The sequence below is a fragment of the Mercenaria mercenaria genome, chromosome 3, assembly GCF_021730395.1.
Source record: "Mercenaria mercenaria strain notata chromosome 3, MADL_Memer_1, whole genome shotgun sequence".
Classification (NCBI taxonomy): domain Eukaryota; kingdom Metazoa; phylum Mollusca; class Bivalvia; order Venerida; family Veneridae; genus Mercenaria; species Mercenaria mercenaria.
In genome coordinates, this window is record NC_069363.1 from 28,899,178 (window position 1) to 28,918,866 (window position 19,689).

Here is a 19,689-nt window from a genome sequence, read left to right on the forward strand (position 1 = left end):
CCCCTGTGACATTGACCTTTGATGGAGTGACCCCAAAGTCAATAAGGGTCATCCACTCTTCATGATCAATCATCCTATGAAGTTTCAACATTCTGGGTCAAGTGGTTCTCTAGTTATTGATCGGAAATGGTTTTCAATGTTCAGGCCCCTGTGACCTTGACCTTTGACGGAGTGACCCCAAAATCAATAGGGGTCATCTACTCTTCATGACCAATCATCCTATGAAGTTTCAACATTCTGGGTCAAGTGGTTCTCTAGTTATTGATCGGAAATGGTTTTCAATGTTCAGGCCCCTGTGACCTTGAACTTTGACGGAGTGACCCCAAATACAATAGGGGCCGTCTACTCTAGCAGCCCTACAACCCTATGAAGTTTGAAGGTTCTAGGTTAAATGGTTCTTCAGTTATTGCTCGGAAATGAAGTGTGACGTACGGACGGACGGACGGACGGACGGACAGACAGGGCAAAAACAATATATCTCCTGGGGGAGACATAATTATGATGTAAGACATTAATTTTATATTCTAACATGACACGATTTGTTTTCCTACTTAACAAAGAAGGCTGAAAACTGTGTGTTATTATTTAACAATTCGTTTTTCTGACGTCACAATTATTACGTCATAGCGTTAGACGGCAATGCAGTGCGCTGGAAAAGAAATCAACAGAAATCAGGCAAATATTTGATGTATATCCTCAAGGACATACATAATAATTCTTGATAATGTGTTAGAATCGAGATAATATATCTCAAACAGTGATTTGTGCGAGAATAAAATCATTGTTTGGAGTTCTAATGCATATTATTATATCATTCGGGCTGTGCCCTCATGATATAATTCCTTCGCATCTAAACTCCAATGATTTTATTCAATGACAAATCATTGTTTGGGATATGTTATTTCTTAAATAATTTTTAATCAGAAATTGACTGTTTGATAAATACCTTCAAACTGAACTTCGAGATGTAGTGTTTTCAGCAGATTTAGGAGTGGTTCTATAATGGATGGATTAGCATTCTTCACAATAGGCTGAAATACAGAATCAATAACAATACCGTTACTTGTTGTTGTTGTTGCTGCTACAGTGTACTATTATAGCGGTAGTCTATAGAGTAATACTACATTGACTCTTTCTAGACATTTTAAATGTCATTTACAAACATACACAATTCAAATTTCATTCACTTGCAAAAGTGTAACACTACCCTGCCAATGCACTTCTCGATAGCTAGATAAAATGTTCAAGCCTGTACAGCCAGGTTTAGCAATAACAAGAGCTGTCCGTAAGACAGCACGCTTGGCTTTTCTCAGTGCTTGACTCTGAATTAGAGCTTTGGCAGTAAAAACTTTATAAAATTTTAACCAAAAAATTCTAAGTTAAAAAAGGGCATCACTCAAAATTCAAATCAGAGTTATTGGGATTGTTTCTCTTGGGGTAGACTTTGGTAGTAAATAACAATTTTAAGTTTCAAGTCAAAAGCTTTGATATTAACAGAGATGTTTGACTTTATCAAAAACTTAAACAAAAAATTTCTAAGTTAAAAAGGGGCATAACTCTGTCAAAATTCAAATCAAAGTTATGGGGATTGTTTCTCCTGATGTATACTTTGATAGTAAATAACTATACTTCAAGTTTCAAGTCAAAAGCTTTGCTAATTACACAGATATTTGACATTATCAAAAACGTTAACCAAAAATTTCTAAGTTAAAAAGGGGCTTAACTCTGTCAAAATTCAATCAAAGTTAATGAGATTGTTTCTCCTGGTGTAAACTTTGATAGTAAATAACTATTTTAAGTTTCAAGTCAATAGCTTTGATAGTAACAGAGATAGTTGACTTTATCAAAAACTTAACAGTGACGCTGGGGCGAGTGCAATAGCTTTACTTTTTCTTCGAAAACATTAAACAAACAAACGAGCTAAAAATGGTATTAGCTATAATAAAAGATAGCTTCATGTGTATTGTGTATCTGTACTCTACTCAATGCTTGTTAAAGAGCCTGACCATCTTTACTAAGTTAGTGGGACATGCTGTATCTAAAAATTCAAACTCTCTGTTCTGGGTACTTTTCTCTAACTCTGCCCCCTGGTCAGGTCAGTCCTGATCTGCGCTAATAGAGGATGGTTTTGGCACCTTTGAATGGCTGTGATATGTATGTAAAGCACCTTTCAACATGTTTATCATGAAAAGGAAGATAAATACATTTGGTTTAATGAAGAATACAATAACTTACTTGTACAACTCTAAGTGACTGTGCTGCCATCTGTTGTGCTTTAGGTGAACTGCAAGGGAGAAGAGCAATAAGCCCTTTATACACTTGAACCTCAAACTTGGGATTACCCTGTGCAAGCATCAGCAACAAGTTCCGGCATGCATCCTGCGTCTCCTCAGATTTGGACTTCGCTAAACACTCTGCGATAGCTCTTATACCTAAATGGTATAAATGTAGATTTAAATGTGAAAATGTATTAAGCATGTGTGTTAACACAGCCTTGTCCAAATACTTAATATATTTATGGAAAAACACACCTTTCAAGTTCATTTTAGTTTGCCAAGGCAATAATACAAAATCCATATAACAGCTTTATCTACCTTCTAAATGTTCAACCAATCCAAATCATACAAGAAAAAAAAAACATACATAAAAATATCTGTGACATTTATGTGCAATAACCCCGTTTCAGTAAGTTATTTATGCAGCAAATTTAATTTAAGGTGCTGCATCATAGTGCATGCATTGAATAATTGTAGATCACTTACCGTAGCTTTCACAAATTAGTTCCTTGTATTTCCTGCCAGCATTAGCGATGAAGTGGATGTTTTTCAGAGCTTCACTTTTATCCTCTTCTTTGGCTTGTTTCAGTCCTATAATTTCCAACAGAGTTAGAACACCACCCACTTCTAGAAATTCTGCCATAAACTTGTGGCTGAAATAAAATAGTCTGGATTTTGAAACTGAAAAATATTTCAACATTCATTCTTGTACATTTTTATAAACATCATAGGACATTAGAAAAGGCAAATTACCTGGCTGTAAATTCAGGTGTACACATATTCTATTCCACCTAATTCATTTTGTAAGCATAGTTATTTTCAAACTTCTATAAAATATCAGCATCCTGGCACTTTAAAAAGCATTACTCCAATATTAAAAGTTTAACAAATGTGAATAAAAATGATGTGCATAACAGGGACTAGAACATACAATTTAAGCAAGGTAATGTAGTCTTCAATACTGGTTACTACCTGCAGCTTTAACATTATTCTTTTATGTAATGGATGTTTGTAAATCTGTCTACAGCAGATTTTGTGGTTAAATGACATCATCCCCATATAAGTCAAAGATACTTTCAGACATACTGTCTTCAGTCAAATGGTCATGAGAATGTTTTGATTACCTGCAGATCAAACTCAAGATATCTGCATCGGTAGCCTATCTACCTTACCTTTATGAGCAGCTTTGGCTTGCTACATAGATTCACTAGCTACAGCACTGGAGTCAAAAAATGATACATACCCACTTGAAGCCGACAAGAATATAGAAATTGCTCTCAGTTGCTCATTCAAACTGGTGCCAATCATGTATCTAAATTAAGTTAAGGTTTAGTTCTCTTTTAGGTTTATACTTAATGGCCAAGCTTACATCCAACAGTTAAATCTGTCCTTAAAGCTGATCTTACTTATTTAAATACATTTAGTTTTTCTTTTACTTTAATAAAAGAAACAAACAAGTGAAATTAACAGTAAAACAAGCTTTTTTTGAGAATTCTGTCTATTTAAACACTGTTGAAAGGGGCAAGGAAAGTGTTTTCTTAATAATTCATTTTTTACCTAGTTAAATGAGATGTATTAAACAGTAAAATTGGCATCTCCTTAAACACAAATAAGTCATAAAAATGATATCACAATACAGCAGTTTTTTTCCTTATATAAGTGGTACCAAATATTGGACCCATTCACAATTGCAAACGGTCTTTCACAATTTTCAAATTGGGTCCTCTGGACCCATTCACAATTGGTGTGAAAACTTTTAAAGATAGTGGAAAAAACATCAAAAAACGTAAAAGTTTGCAATGCCTACTGGTAGTTCGTACCGCGCATGTGCATTGGGAAACACCGTTACTAAGATTAGAGTATGATGTAATGGGGTATCCAAGAGGGCGAAATTTTCTGACGCTTGTGAGATAGGGCTAAATCTGGAAGGCAGATAGCACGGTATGAGCTGAAGAAGTTTGCTATGAACTTGTGAGAAAATCAAGATTTGTTACTTACGTCACCCTATATTATCGACCCTTCAACATTAATTCATAATGCATTTAGGTACGAATCGGGTACAAATCATTTAAACGGTGACCGCATTCGTTTTGGAATAAATATATGAATGTAAAATTTAGATACCTATCTTTTTACACCCATATGTTCATATTCAATCATTAAAAATTTCAATTCACAAAGTATTTAAAAAAATCACAATGAAGGGGAAAAAATTCACAATTTTGAGAAAAACGACGCTAATTTTCACAATTTTCCTGGTTCCTGACCCATTCACAATTTGGAGAAAAAAATCACTGCAATAAAGTTCACGTAAAACTGATCAGATGTTTGATGGTTAATATTAGATTACCTCTCTTCTGAAAATGCTTATATAGTTCTATTGTCTGACCAACCTTAGACCAACCTTAGAATATAATATAGTCCCCTTATGATATAGACATGAATAAGATTGAAAAGTACAAAGGGCTGCAAGATTTGTCACAGATAACTGCAGTTCCAAGATAAAGTCAAAAATATACTGTTCAAAGCATATAAACTAGGACTACAGAAGCATATAAAGTAGGAGATTTAAGAAATTAGATGACAAAGAAGTTGCCTCATCCTTTTTTACAAAATGGTTAATAATCAAGATGATTTAAACATAAACAACTATTTAATACCACACATAAGACAGTAGTTTATACTAATCTATTTTAGGCTGATTGTGAAGCAAGTTCTATCATCTTATATTAACCACTTTCGACACCTCATTCCTGATGGAATCCATCACCTCAAGGGTATGAGAGAAGAGAAGCCAGTTTTCCTTTTAATGCTGAGCTTTTGTATGAAAGCACCTGGGGATCAAACCCATGACCTCCTGCACTCAAAGCGGACCTCTACCACTAGCTAGGCTATCAAGGTAGTACATACAACAGTCAAGACACTATCACCACCAGGCTTGGGGCTGATTACATGTGACAGTAATTAATTCCATTACAATTACTTTGATATTTTCTAATTACAATTACATTTGATTATACTAAGTTTGCATCAGTAATTGATTACATCACATTACTGTCTTGCACTCTAGTAAACATGATTACATTTGATTACTTTCAATATAACCATTTGTTTGGACGACAGAAATACAGGCATATAATTTATAACTGAATATATGGTTTTTAATTTTTACAGATTTGAGAATGCAATTTGACAATGCAATTAATGATTCATTAATGTGGAAATCGAGAAACTTCATTTTTGGCATTGTCTCTCACTGTAGGCTATCATTGCACTTAATCATTATTAACTTGTGAAATTTATTGCATTTATTTAACCTTTATTGAAAGCTGTGGCAAACAAACTAAAAACATAATTTCCATTTTCTAATATTCGGTATTTATGCTTCCAGGTATTTTTATATAAAATCAATTACCTTTAGTAAAAGCTTTATAAAAACTTATCTTCAAATGGGTTGAAAAGTTAGATATCAACAATGCACCCACAGAAATTATGGATGGGCACATTTTACATTTTGGCCTTTATGGGCCCAGAACAACCCTCGGGTAAAATAAATAATTCAGCACCCACTATGACATCTTTCCTTAAAGTGTTGAAAGGAATGGTTGGTTGCAGAGAAGGGACTGCTCACAAAAATCTCTGACAATGCATTTTGAAGTATAAATTTAAGCTATAATCTAATAATTACATTTTGATTTCAATTCAGGCATGTCATGTTTGCATTACCCAGGGGCATTGTGTAAATTGTTGGTATATCAACTGCTAAATGTCATATTTTCTAACCTGTGCATAATACCTGAACCCACTGAACATGATGTAGGTGACACAGTGGGTTATTGGTCCTTAATATGTTAAGACTGTAATAAGATGACAAACTGCATTATACCTCTTAATTGTTTAGGGATAATAATGAACTGACATTTTTGAATACATTGAACTTATTAAGAATATTCTCCAGATGAAGTGAAGCAAGCATATTAGATAATCACTTACATTGTAAATTTATATATTTATACCCTGGTGTCATACTATTCCTCCAGTAATCAGAAAGTAATCATAATTACAGGCAGAAAATTCACTGTAATTGATTAAATTACCTTACATGTAATCAGATTGAGGTGAGTAATCAAATACATTTGAATACTTGTATTTGAGTAATCAATTACAGGTGATTACAATTACTGTATTCAATTACCCCAAGCCTGATCACCACTCAGCATATTAAATACTACAACCATAGTAGATTTTTATAAATACTCATTTTTCCCCTGGACAGTAGTTAGTGCAACTCTCTTACACCATTTGAACTGGTGATTTACCTCAATGTTTATATATAGCTGTCATTGAGATAAAAATGAAAGGAAGAAAAAAGACGACAGATTTAATTCAGCAATTGCTGCACTTTCAGCACTGTTAAAACATTCCTAACTGACTTTATCTCTTAACATTGTGACTTCTAACCCTCTTTTCATGCACAAAGATGAAATGTTTAGTAAACTGTATATAAGTACAGGTGAGCTTCATTTAAAGCCAGCAAGAGATCAGACTCCAAACAACATGAGCTCATATAAGCTTTTTAACCTAATATAAATAATATTATAGTAGTATATTTTGTAGGATTATATTAAGCTATTACAGTTGCACTTTTTTATTACAGTGCTGGGTAACTCCTTGGTGGATTGATTAGCCAAAGAAGTATGGCAGCAAAAGTTCATACTGTTGTAGAGGCCACATATGAATTAGATCCATATAAACATAACGTTTCTGACCATAAAATAAGCTTTGCTTAAATTGGGAGTAGAACGAGTAAGGTTGGGACAGTTAAAAGATGTGCAAAACACAAGAAAAATTAACTGAGCTTGAACACAATTGTTTCTTGAATCTAATTACTTTATCTACATTTTATACATTTTGAAACGTTAATTCATTTTCTGCCATAAACCTTAATTTTTCATATAGGAATGATCGATCTCTTCCTGCGTTTTTCAATGGAAAGAAATGCAAGAAGCTATGCAGGTGGGAATAACTACAAAAGTACAGGGTTTCCTGCAAGCTACGCAACATCTATGATATTATACTAAAAAAGGATACGTTAACCTAAGCCAAGCTGTTAAACGAGTAAGAAAAAGACTGGCTGCTTGAGCAAATTCCTGTTCCAATTCTGGACCAGTCTTATTTTGATTTTGGGCTATAAAATCTTGTAAAATCTTTTTACGAGTTGTCTTGCTCCCTTTGTCCCATTCCTGCATTACTGCCATCACTTTCGAAATGGCAGTTTGTTGTTTAGCTGACATTTCTCAGTCTTCTGCACTACCTCAAGATGAAAATTTTAAGGGCACCTGTCCTGCTTCTTTCTTATATAAATCGTCCTCCTGTGAAAAAATATTTCTATCAAATAAATTTCATATTTTCATTAGTAACTAGACGTCAAAAGATTGGACTTTTTGTATCATGTAATAAAAGCAGTTTCAGAAACAAAATTATAAAATTTTGCCTTGAGAAAGCGTCTTGTTGCTACACCGCCATATTTGTTTACAATTGTAAAACGTCCATTCATTGGAGAACTATGTTTCGATTAGCCAATCGCAAATGCAGACATATTGCGGAAGTGATACTGAGGACGAAAGATGGAGGACGACGATCTCGAGTACGATATAACATTTCCTACTCCGCTTCCGGCAGACACACTTGCTGACGAAGAAGATGCATTATCTGGAAAGAAAGAACCCGTTGTTATTTTGTTAGGGTGGTTGGGCTGTACAGAAAAGTATCTTTCGAAGTATGGTCAAATATATGACGAAAGAGGGTAGGTTGATATTCGTCCTCGAAAATATTCGTTTTCTTTGTTATCTTAGGATGGAGTTCCCTCGTATCGCGGTACTTGCGGTTGGAACAAAAATAACATATCGATAAATTCTTACCTTAAGTTTCTTTTCTGTATCATAACTTCAAGTCATCTGTCTGCCATAAGTTGCAAAAAGTTTTTCTTTCTTAGCCAGCAGAGAATTGTGGAAAAACACAAAAAAATGTCGGCCATATTTGACCTACTTAAAATTTCCCATAATCCTGTAATATCGCGGTATTTGATTGAGGCCTTCCTAGGGGTTCATTAAATGTTTGTGCACACTATAAAACAGTTGATATTGTTCATGAAAGTCACAGTTCATAACAGGTAGGTTTAAACAATTTATATAAACTTTCAACTGGAAAAAATAACAGTTAACTTAAACAGGAACAGTTTCAATGTATTTTTTTTGTTTTATTCTTCCTGCTGAGGACAGTGTGGACACCTGAACACACTGCCTCTTCTCAATACAGACACATTGCTGCAGTATTTTAAATGTGTCCAATGTGTGCAAAAGTCACATTTGCCCCATTTGACAAAAACTATTGTCTGACAACCGCGTAATTCCTCTGGCTGCCAATCATGACACACACAGCACAAGTCATTATCATTTACTGAGATATCACTGTCACTGTCTACACTGTCTGGTGACAAATTAATTGGCTGGCCACCCTTATTTAGACCTGAAGTACTAGGCACTGGTGTAGATTGACCATTTGTTGCATTTTTGGCATTCAAACTTGAACTTTTGCCTACATTTTTCAATGTTTTTTTCTTAGCAATCTTTTCTGCACTAGAATCAACTTTCTGTTTTTTGTTTGCAGAAGTGTGAAGAATGTCTTGGTTTGATTTTTTCATGAGGCTTCCAGCTAAAAATGGTGGAATAAATTTAGGTTTTGGTTTCTTCACTACATTGACTATTTTTCTTTCTTGAAAAAAACTTTGAGCTTTATTTTCACTAACTGAACCTACTTCCTTTACACCCTTTTCACTAACGACTTGAACGTTTTTTGTTACAGGTGAGCTAGACTGATTTGATACATCTGTAGAATCAGCGCCATACAGAATTGTGTCTTGTGAACAAGTATCAATGTCACTAGGTGCTACCTCTGGCTCATAAATGACAGCTGGTGCTACCTGTGTAGGATTTATAACATCTTTATCAAATGGATACACACCAGCCTTACGAAAGGCAGCAATCAAATTTTCTGGCCTCAGAGCCTTTATATAAGGATGTGCCGTCAGTTCAGCAACATGGTATCTGGTAATAGAACTTCCAGGATTTTGTTTCATGAAAACATGACACTCATGGTTATACATGGACTTAAATGGTCCGAAGACACCAACATCTAAGGGTTGCGTCAAGTGACTAGAATGGGGCGGCAACACAAACAGTATCACATTCTTCTTTGTTGCCCATTCAGTGAGAGTAAGACCAATATGAGATTTATGGCCATCATACAGAATTAATGTTTTTTGGCTATTCTTGTCTTCAGACAATGGCACATATTTAACAAAATGTTTTGTCAAATAGTTCAGGAACACATTGGAGTTGGACCATCCAGTTTTTGACATTTCCCCATCTGAACCAGGTGAAGCTCCTTTTAATAGTTCATCAGTCCAACGTTTCCCTGGGAAAATGTAGTAAGGTGGTACATAGTTACCTAAAGCATTACCACATGCAATAATGGTTACATTGCTAGACCTTGGTGAAGTAACACATTGGGCTACGGAATCCTTACCACAAACTATTTTTGCTGGAGAATGTTCTGTGCTAACACCAGTTTCATCAATATTGTAAATGTAATCAGGGCGACTATGTAAATTACTAGTGGAAAGTACATTTCCTAGTTCCTTGAAATATGCATCTAAATGCTCCTTGGAAGCAGATTTTGCCCTTGCAAGTGACAACTTTTGAGGCATAACTATTTTAAGGTTAGGCCATCTAGCAAGGAAGTCATAAAACCAAGAGTTGCTTAAAGCAGTCTGTGATTTTACAGTCTTACCAAGGGACAGAGCAAAATCTCTACCCATATACTGGATTTCAGACTTATTGTAGCCATAACCAATACTGGCCATATAACTTATGTGATCAGCCAGTTGCTGTTCTTCACAGGGACTGAAGAGAGTTTCAAGTCCAGGTTTGGCATCGACACTGACGTTACCCCTTGTTCGATCACGTAAAGTGGACTCCGGCACATTGTATTGTCTTGCAGCCCTATAAACAGACATGCCCCTTTGTGTGGCTTCAAAAGCATGCTGTAGATTAGCCCTATCATACTGAAGGCGCTGAACTTTTGGCACTGGCTCCTATGAATAAAAGGACTATACTTTGTGTATTTAAATACAGATCAAAATATTTAGAAAATTAATGTATGATTTAACACATTTTGCCATGGGCTATACAGTTGTATATTCAAATCAAGACATTTTTAAAAAATCATATATTTATTCTTTTAACCCTATTAGGGCCTCAGTGTAAGTGTTATTTATAATAAAGTCTCATTTTCAAAATTGTTTCATGTGTGATAATGAAAATTTCACATTTCTAAAATAGGAAAATTAATCAACTTCAGAAACCCTTTTTGGGGCCTCTTAAATTTTGCCTTCAATTTGACATCTACTGGACACGCCTACTTGCGTCATCACGTGATCACAACAATTTCATTCATAAAAACAATGCATCAGACGAACTTTCTAAGGCTTGCCGGTCTGTGGATTTAGTTTTACTTAAATAAAATCGTTTTTTTGTTGGGAAGGGGTGATGAGCAGATGTATATTTTTGAAATATTGGATGCTTGCGATAAAAGTATGTAATACTTACCATCTACGGTGGCATTTTGCAAAAAATGTTTGTAAACAAAAACGCGTGGATCCGGTTTACGAATGTAGGTCACTGCTGTCAACACTAGGTGGCGCTTGGCGAAAATTTCCGGCAAAGGGAGATTACCGCGATACGGGGGAACCCGCGATATTACCGGAAACCACTATAAAGAGTAAAGGGTGTTATCCTTAAAGGTAAAGGATATCCTGCTTTAAGCCTGCAGTGACTATTTACATGACAGCCATGCAAATAATTTCTCGGTGACACAGCAGCCGTGTAAATGAATTTGAAGGGATATGTCAATATTTGTTGGTTGTTCCTTGTTGCTGTACTGTACACTCATGCTCATGAATCATCGGTTGTATACAGAGAATGGTGGAAAAGTATGGATTTCGCAGTCTATTTGTAGATAAGTTGAGAATACTGTTATGGTTGTTTAATTCGTTATTTCCAGTAATGAAGTTTTTCTTTTACACCTTCAAATTTTAGGTAGTCTGGATCAGTTTTAGTGAATTGGATTGTGGTCGGATATAGTATAGATATGTGTAAATACATACATGTGATACGTCGTGGATTATCTGGGATTGTCCCAGAAAAAACATGCTCGTCCCGGTGTCCCGGAAAAATGAAAATACAGGAAACAAATGTCACAGGTTTAAATATATCAGCAATCCCGGCATAGCTAGGTTCTCAATCTCAATAAAAATCCTAAAACATAATAACATGAAATTAGCAATCATGATAAAATAAAGATAAAATAATACAAAATTGCACAAACAATAATTCACGCGTTGGGTAAAGAAATACAAAATACAATAATAATGAACAATAGATCTAAATATTTCTTACTACAGTGTCTGGTGAATAATTGAATTAACTATATATAAGTTGATTAAATAAATAAATTCAAAATAGTTTGAATTTGTATTTAAGATTTTCCCATCTTACTTGTAAGAGAAGAAAGTCTGTACTGAGGGCCGAAGGATTTTGGCGGTGAAAAAAATGCAAAGAGAATAAAAAGAACAGACCAATGTATTTCTTTCGCTCATTCTATCTCTCATTCAAACATGTAAGACAAACAAGACGATTGGATAGACATGACAAGTGTTAAAACTGCATGTACAAACACACGGATGAATTGCCTCGGGAACTTCCGTTAGTATCTGTGATATTACCGAAAAGCCCCGATTCAATTAAACAGCAGACGATGCAACACAATAAAACCTGACAAACACTATCGGAAATTTGGCGCATGCGCGAGGGTTAAGTATTATTTTCCAGCTCTGGAAAAGACTTAATGCACGGCGCACGTTACTATTAAGGATAAAACAGTCAATAAATGTTACGACCCGTGACACAAATAAAAATAACCCCCCAAAAAACTTTGTCTATAAATTTTTTAATTTTACGCTAATAAAACACAATAAACAGTTCCCCTGTGTCACATTGTTTATTCCTAATTATCCAGTATCAGTTTCATGCACTCGAGCAGGACACGTGTTGAATAAGCCATTGATCTGTCTCCCACTTTGCAAAACTTTGATTATAATTGTGAACAGTTAATTGATTAACGACTGTTAAAGTTACCATCATTAAATATGTGTGAAAGCACATGCGTGTGGCGATCTAATTGATTATCCTGGGAAACAATATCTTATCACTTCAGCATGTAACTCTATTCTTGCAGAAACAAACAGTTCAAATCCAATATTAATTAAAGCATTTTTTCCAATCAGTAATAAAGCTACTTACTTTTGATTTTTGTATATCCTACTTTTACAATAAGTAAAAAAAATATTGTCCTCCTATTAGGTTACATAACTGGTACACACATTTTGATGAATTGCCTGAAATAAACACAGGCACATGGCGGCTAAACTTCAAAGGGCAAGTGTCAGCAACATTTCCCTTATTGATTTTCGGCATTACTGTTGGATGTAAATGTGTTTGACATTGCGAGATGACTGATGTAATTTGACCTAATTCCTCTTACAGGCTGTCTAGCGTCCCTAAAATTCCTACTTTTTCCTATTTTTTTTCAATTTGGCTAAAATTTCTATTTTTTTAAAAAAATCCAAGGAAATTCCTAAAAAGGCCCTATTTTTTCACAAAAATTCCTAATTTTTTAACTTTTTTGCAATGATCAAAAAGAGAAAATGTTTTAAATGTTGTTTAAAAGTTCTTCTAATTCAGAAGAAAACAGTTTAGCACAGTTCAAAGCAGTTTACCAGTGGTAGACGTCTTTTCTGTGAATAAAGCTCTATTTGTGAGTTACTTTTATGTCAATCACATAAAGGTAAGCACATTACATGGTCTTTAAAGTCCATATTTTAATTTGAAAATTCCTAAATTAAGCCCTAAAATTTCCTTAAAATTGTACCAAATTCCTAATTTTAGCCCTATTTTTTTGTACAAATTGTCCTAAAATTAGCCCTAATTTTTTGTCAGGGTATGCTAGACAGCCTGCTCTTAAGATATTTCCGAGTGTATAAAAATCTACTTTAAATGAATACTTTTTGTAGATTTTCATTATGTAGCTGAAGAACTGTATTAGTTTGTTCCTTCTTTTCTTTTCTTTTTTTTATAAATGGAAATGAAAGACTTATAACAGAGACACCTAGCTAGATTCTAAATCACAAAGACCAATTCTTCGTATATAGTAAGTCTCCTAATTCTGTTCACCTCGGGAACACAATCAATTCACGTGCCGAACTATAGATGTGTATTTCCTGTATTCACCTCCCTTAGAAAGCTAGACAACATTTGCAGCAAATTTGTTATAAGCGAGTGAACAATGTTTATCTTGGGAAACTACATGTAATTTTATGATATTTATGCATGAAAAAGACTAATACCAATGTCACAGTGTATGTCCCGGACAAAGGGTAAAAAATCCCAGAAATTTAAACTCAGAATCCCGGAAATGTTCTGAAAAATTATGGCATGTATGGTAAATTAAAAGTCGTGGACTTTGAATAAAGTGTATATTATTTTGTAAATGTGTATTTTTTAAACACATTCCTGAAAATAGTTCTGCAGACAAAGAAAGAAGAATAGTTATGGTGATAAAAATAAATAAATAAATGTAACAGACTGAAAATACTTCAGCCCTGACTGGGAAACTAACCCGGGACCTCTTACACCTATGGTGGCCACCCTACCACATCACTGTATAAGCTAGCTCAATAGCAAAGAAGTATAAGTGCATCCTTACAGACTTCCGGAAAGTCGTCAGTCTGCCGGACATGACCGCAAAATTTTGACGTGGTCCGCCTTTTTTTAACCCGGATGTGGTCCGACTGACCGGCATTTATCGTATCCCGAGAACCGCAACATCTTGACAAAACGGCCTCATTAAAAAAATACTGGTGCAGAATCCAATAATTAATGAAAATACATGCCTGCCGAACGTACAGAAAGCAAAAATGACTACGGAATGAAGAGGTTCTATCTTAATAAATGATAAATGGTGAAGATTCTTACGTAAACTGTTAAACTGGTAGTTTACAGAGCCTTTTTTTTGGTTCTGCACTACAAGTTCATTTTCGGTCCGGTGAATTGTTTTTTGGTCTGACAGATTTTTAGACATTGCCGGACCGAGTGTCCGGTCATTTTTCCCAACTTTCCGGAAGATACTCTACCCTACTACATACACCCCCTCCATTTTAGAATTCATCCTTGAATTTCAGGAGTTTGAACCTCTGTGGGACATTCCAAGGTGTTTATTCATATCTACTCATGAGTTATTTACGTTGGGTGCCAAATGTAACAGACTGAAAATACTTCAGCCCTGATTGAACACGGGACCTCTTACACCTAAGGCGGACACTCTACCACGTCTCTATAAAATCTAGCTCAACAGCAAGGAAGTATAAGTGCACCATCATACTCAACCCTACTACATAAATAAATAGATAAACAAATAAATAAAATAGGTAAATGAATAAATAACGCATCTCAAATCTTATATTGTACAGGAGGTATTATACGATAGTTTCTTGTCCACATTTATTAGCCCACCATCATCAGATGGTGGGCTATTCAAATCACTCTGCGTCCGTGGTCCGGCGTCCTTCCGTCCGTCCGTCCGTCCGTCCGTCCTTCCGTTAACAATTTCTCGTTATCGCATCTCCTCAGAAACTACCAGGGGGATTTTGACCAAACTTTGTCAGAATAATGTATTGGTACCCTAGTTGTGTCCCCCTGAAAATCAGACTGGTTCAACAATTTTTTAGTAAGTTATGGCCCTTTGTTTATTTCTATAATTTACATAGATTTATATAGGGAAAAACTTTGAAAATCTTCTTGTCCAAAACCACAGAGCCCAGGGCTTTGATATTTGGTATGAAGCATCATCTAGTGGTCCTCTACCAAGAAGATTCAAATTATTTCCCATGGGTCTAATATGGCCCCGCCCCGGGGGTCACATGGTTTATATAGACTTATATAGGGAAAAACTTTGAAAAACCTCTTGTCCAAAACCACAGGGCCTAGGGCTTTGATATTTGTAATGTAGCACCATCTAGTGGTTCTCTACCAAGTTTGTTAAAATTATCCCCCTAGGGTCAAATATGGCCCCGCCCTGGGGGTCACATGGTTCATATAGACATATATAGGGAAAAGCTTTTAAAAACTTCTTGTCAATAACCTACAACATTCAAATTTGGACCACATGTATGGTTTTGAGTGGCAAGATGAACCTTGACATGAGTTGACCTTGATTTTGACCTAGTGACCTACTTTCACATTTCTGTAGCTACAACCTTCAAATTTGGACCACATGCATAGTTTTGTGCACTGAAAAAAACTTTGACCTTGACATTGACCTAGTGACCTACTTTCACATTTTTGAAGGTACAGGCTTCAAATTTGGACCACATGCATAGTTTCGTGTTCCGAAATGAAATTTGACCTTGATTTTGACCCAGTGACCTACTTTCACATTTCTCAAGCTACAGCCTTCAAATTTGGACCACATGCATGGTTTTATGTACCGAAACAAACTTTGACCTTTACATTGACCTAGTGACCTACTTTCACATTTTTGAAGGTACAGGCTTCAAATTTGGACCACATGCATAGTTCTGTATTCTGAAATACAATTTGACCTTGATTTTGACCTAGTGACCTACTTTCACATTTCTCAAGCTACAGCCTTCAAATTTGGACCACATGCATGGTTTTGTGTACCGAAACAAACTTTGACCTTTACATTGACCTAGTGACCTACTTTCACATTTTTGAAGGTACAGGCTTCAAATTTGGACCACATGCATAGTTCTGTATTTCGAAATAAGATTTGACCTTGATTTTGATCTAGTGACCTACTTTCACATTTCTCAAGCTACAGCCTTCAAATTTGGACCACTTGCATAGTTTTGTGTACCGAAATGAACTTTGACCTTAAGATTGACCTAGTGACCTACTTTCACATTTCTGTAGCTACAGGCTTCAAGTTTAGACCACATGCATAGGATTGTGTTCCAAAACAAACTTTGACCTTGACATTGACCTAGGGACCTACTTTCACATTTTTGAAGATACAGGCTTCAAATTTGGACCACATGCATAGATTTGTGTTGTGAAGTGAAATTTGACCTTGATTTTGACCTAGTGACCTACTTTCACATTTCTCAAGCTACAGCCTTCAAATTTGGACCACTTGCATAGTTTTGTGTACCGAAATAAACTTTGACCTTAAGATTGACCTAGTGACCTACTTTCAAAATTCTCAAACTACATCCTTCAAACTTGATGCACATGCATAGTTTTGTGTACAAAGAACTTTGTCCTTGAAATTGATCTAGTGACCTACTTTCACATTTCTCAAGCTACATCTTTCGAATTTGGACCACATGCACAGTGTTGTGTACGGAAATGAAATTTGACTTTGAGCTAGTCATTAAGTCTTGAAATTTGGAACACTCAAAAATGGCACATTGGTGGGCGCCAAGATCACTCTGTGATCTCTTGTTTTAATACATATGTTTAATGAATATATCTCTCCTCTGATACTCGAACTCTTAATTCAAGTACGCTAGTAAGCACTTCTAGGCTTAGATTCTAGTAAGCTTGTAGAGTGACCAGCTTCTGTGCGCTAATCATTCAAAATTGATCATTTTTTGCCACATGTATGTATATACTGCATTGTTCAGGAGGTGTTAAATATTGCGGCCTTTGGAAAATGCACAACACATTTACAAAATTCCAGGCCGTAGAATACATCAAAGAATGAAAATGTAACTAAACGTAGATTGCAAAATCCGTACTTTCAGCAGAAAAATCCTTTCCGTATGTCGCTCCAGTGGTCCCTTACAATTATTGCCGTGCAAATATTTTCTAAGTGACATGGCTGCCATGTGAATAACTGAGTAGGGACATGGCTGCAATGTCCGTAATATATTATTCTTATGGCAGCCATGTATATAGCCTCGGTCTTCTACACGACCCATTTTAAGGACCTAGACATATTTTTGAGGGTTAACCCAGTCGCTCATGATAAAGATTGTAGATTCTTTTTAGCTCACCTGTCATGTAGTGACAAGGTTAGCTGTTGTGATCGCCCTTGGTCCATCGTCTGTCATCCGTAATCATTCACAATTTCTTGTGAACACAGTAGAGACCACATTTTGTAATGGATTTTAATCAAATTTGCACACAACTTGCATTGACATAATATCTAGGTTCCTTTCGAAAACTGGTCAGATCCCTTCATGGGTTCCAGAGTTATGGCCTCTTAAAGGGCCAGACTTTGCTATTTTGGCTTTTGCAGCCATATAGAGACTTCATTTATAGTTTGATTTGACACTTTAACAACCATAGAACATGGATTCCCTGATGAAACCGTCAGATCCAATCATAGGTTCGGGAGTTATGGACCCAGCTTGACTCCTGAAAGAGCCAAAATATGTTAATTTTTACCTTCTGGACATGATAGAAGTGACAATTTACATTCGATTTTAACCACACTTATACACAACTTAAATCACAATAAGATCTGGGACCGGCTAGATTACGTAATTGGTTCTAGAGTTACTGCCCCTGAAAGAGGCAAAATTCTATTTTGGCCCTTTCAGCCATATAAAAGTTTCATTTATTCTTTGATTTGATACAAACTTGCACCGACTGTTTATCTTCATGATTCAAAACTGGGTCATGAGGGGTCAAAAACTAGGTCACCAGGTCAAATCAAAGAAAATTCTTGTAAAGACCCTAAAGGCCACATTCATGATCCTATCTTCTTGAAACTTGGTCAGAATGTTTATCCTGATGATTTCTAGGCCAAGTTTAAAACTGGGTCATGTGGGGTCAAAAACTAGGTCACCCGCTCAAATCAAAGGAAAAGTGTGTTATCACTCTAGTGGCCATAATTATGACCCTATCTTCATGACACTTGGTAAGAATGTTTATCTTGATGATTCCAATGTCAAATTCGAAACTGGGTCGGGTCAAAAACTAGGTCACCACTCAAACCAAAGGAAAAGTTTGTGAACACTAGAGGCTACATTTATGACCCTATCTACATGAAACTTGGTCAGAATGTGTATCTTGATGATTCCAAGGCAAAGTTTAACAGGTGAGCGATATAGGGTCATCATGACCCTCTTGTACTTATTTTCCCCCTTTTTGTTATCGCACTTTTGCAAATTTATGGAATGTTTTTATATGTGATGAGCATTTAGGATTATTGGATGCCTGTCTGCCCTCATTAATGCCTCACTTCGAAGAAGGACGGGTATATTGTTTTGCAGATGTTAGTCGGTCGGTCGATCTGTTGGTTGGTGTAGACCAATCCATTTCCAGATGATAACTCGAGAGCTTGTCCCTAGGATCATTAAAGTTGATAGGGAGGTTGGTCATGACCAGCAGATGACACCAATTGATTATTTTGAGATTAGTAGGTCAAAGGTCAATGTCACAGTGGCCTGGAACAGTTGAAGGGTTTCTGGACTATAACTCAAGAACGCTTGAGCCTAGGATCATGAAAGTTGATAAGGAGAATATTCATGACCAGCAGATGACTCCTATAGATTTTAAGGTCAGTAGCTCGAAGTTCAAGGTCACAGTGATCCGAAACAGTTAAACCTTTTCCAGACGTTAACTTGAGAACTCTTGGCCCTAGGATCACGAAACTTGATAGGGAAGTTATTCATGATCAGCAGATCACCCCTAATGATTTTGAGATCAGTAGGCCAAAGGTCAAGGTCACAGTGACCTGGAACAGTTAAATGGTTTCTGGATGATAACTCAAGTATGCTTGGGCCTAGGGTGATGAAAGTTGATAGGGAGGTTGGTCAAGACTAGCAGATGACCCCTATTGATTTTGAGGTCCATAGGACCAAGGTCAGAGTGACCCGGAACAGTTAACTGCTTCCGGATGATAACTTGAGAACGCTTGGGCCTAGGATTATGAAACATTATAAGGAGGTTGATCCTGACCAGCAGATGACCCCTATTGATTTTGAGGTCAGTAGGTCAAAGGTCAAGGTCACATTGACCCAGAACAGTAGAATTTTTGTGTACAGTGACCAAATAATTTCTGTTCCTTGTGCAATTACTGAATGCATCAAGGGGGACGTTTCGTGTTCTACGAGCTCTTGTTTCCTTAGAATCTGTTCTTGTTGCAATATATGTCAACCAAAATAAAAAACTTCAAAAATCTTCTCCTTAGAGCCACTGGCCTAATTTCAAAACAATTTCTCAGCAGTGTTCCAGATAATTTCACACAAATCTTCCTTTGGTGA

General features: G+C 35.9%; 2 protein-coding genes across 3 annotated transcripts in view; one reads left to right on the forward strand and one right to left on the reverse strand.

The window, feature by feature from the left end:
* Positions 1-7,923, reverse strand: part of LOC123525197 (armadillo-like helical domain containing protein 1) — a 20,442-nt gene extending 12,519 nt beyond the window's left edge. Inside the window, exons 1-6 of one of the 2 annotated variants that reach the window (XM_045304047.2) lie at positions 7,771-7,923; positions 7,368-7,648; positions 3,520-3,588; positions 2,763-2,929; positions 2,236-2,432; positions 947-1,031 (exon numbers count right to left, since the gene is read on the reverse strand). In XM_045304047.2, the coding sequence (XP_045159982.1) occupies positions 947-1,031; positions 2,236-2,432; positions 2,763-2,929; positions 3,520-3,588; positions 7,368-7,570 (721 nt within the window). In that variant the 5' untranslated portion in view covers positions 7,571-7,648; positions 7,771-7,923. Of the gene's footprint in view, positions 1-946; positions 1,032-2,235; positions 2,433-2,762; positions 2,930-3,519; positions 3,589-7,367 lie in introns of both variants that reach the window. The other variant, XM_053538096.1, reaches the window with a different exon arrangement.
* LOC123525198 (transmembrane protein 53-like) overlaps positions 7,904-19,689 on the forward strand; it is a 23,415-nt gene continuing 11,629 nt past the window's right edge. The window contains exon 1 of the mRNA XM_045304048.2: positions 7,904-8,082. Coding sequence (XP_045159983.2) covers positions 7,904-8,082 — 179 coding nt within the window. The remainder of the gene's footprint in view (positions 8,083-19,689) is intronic.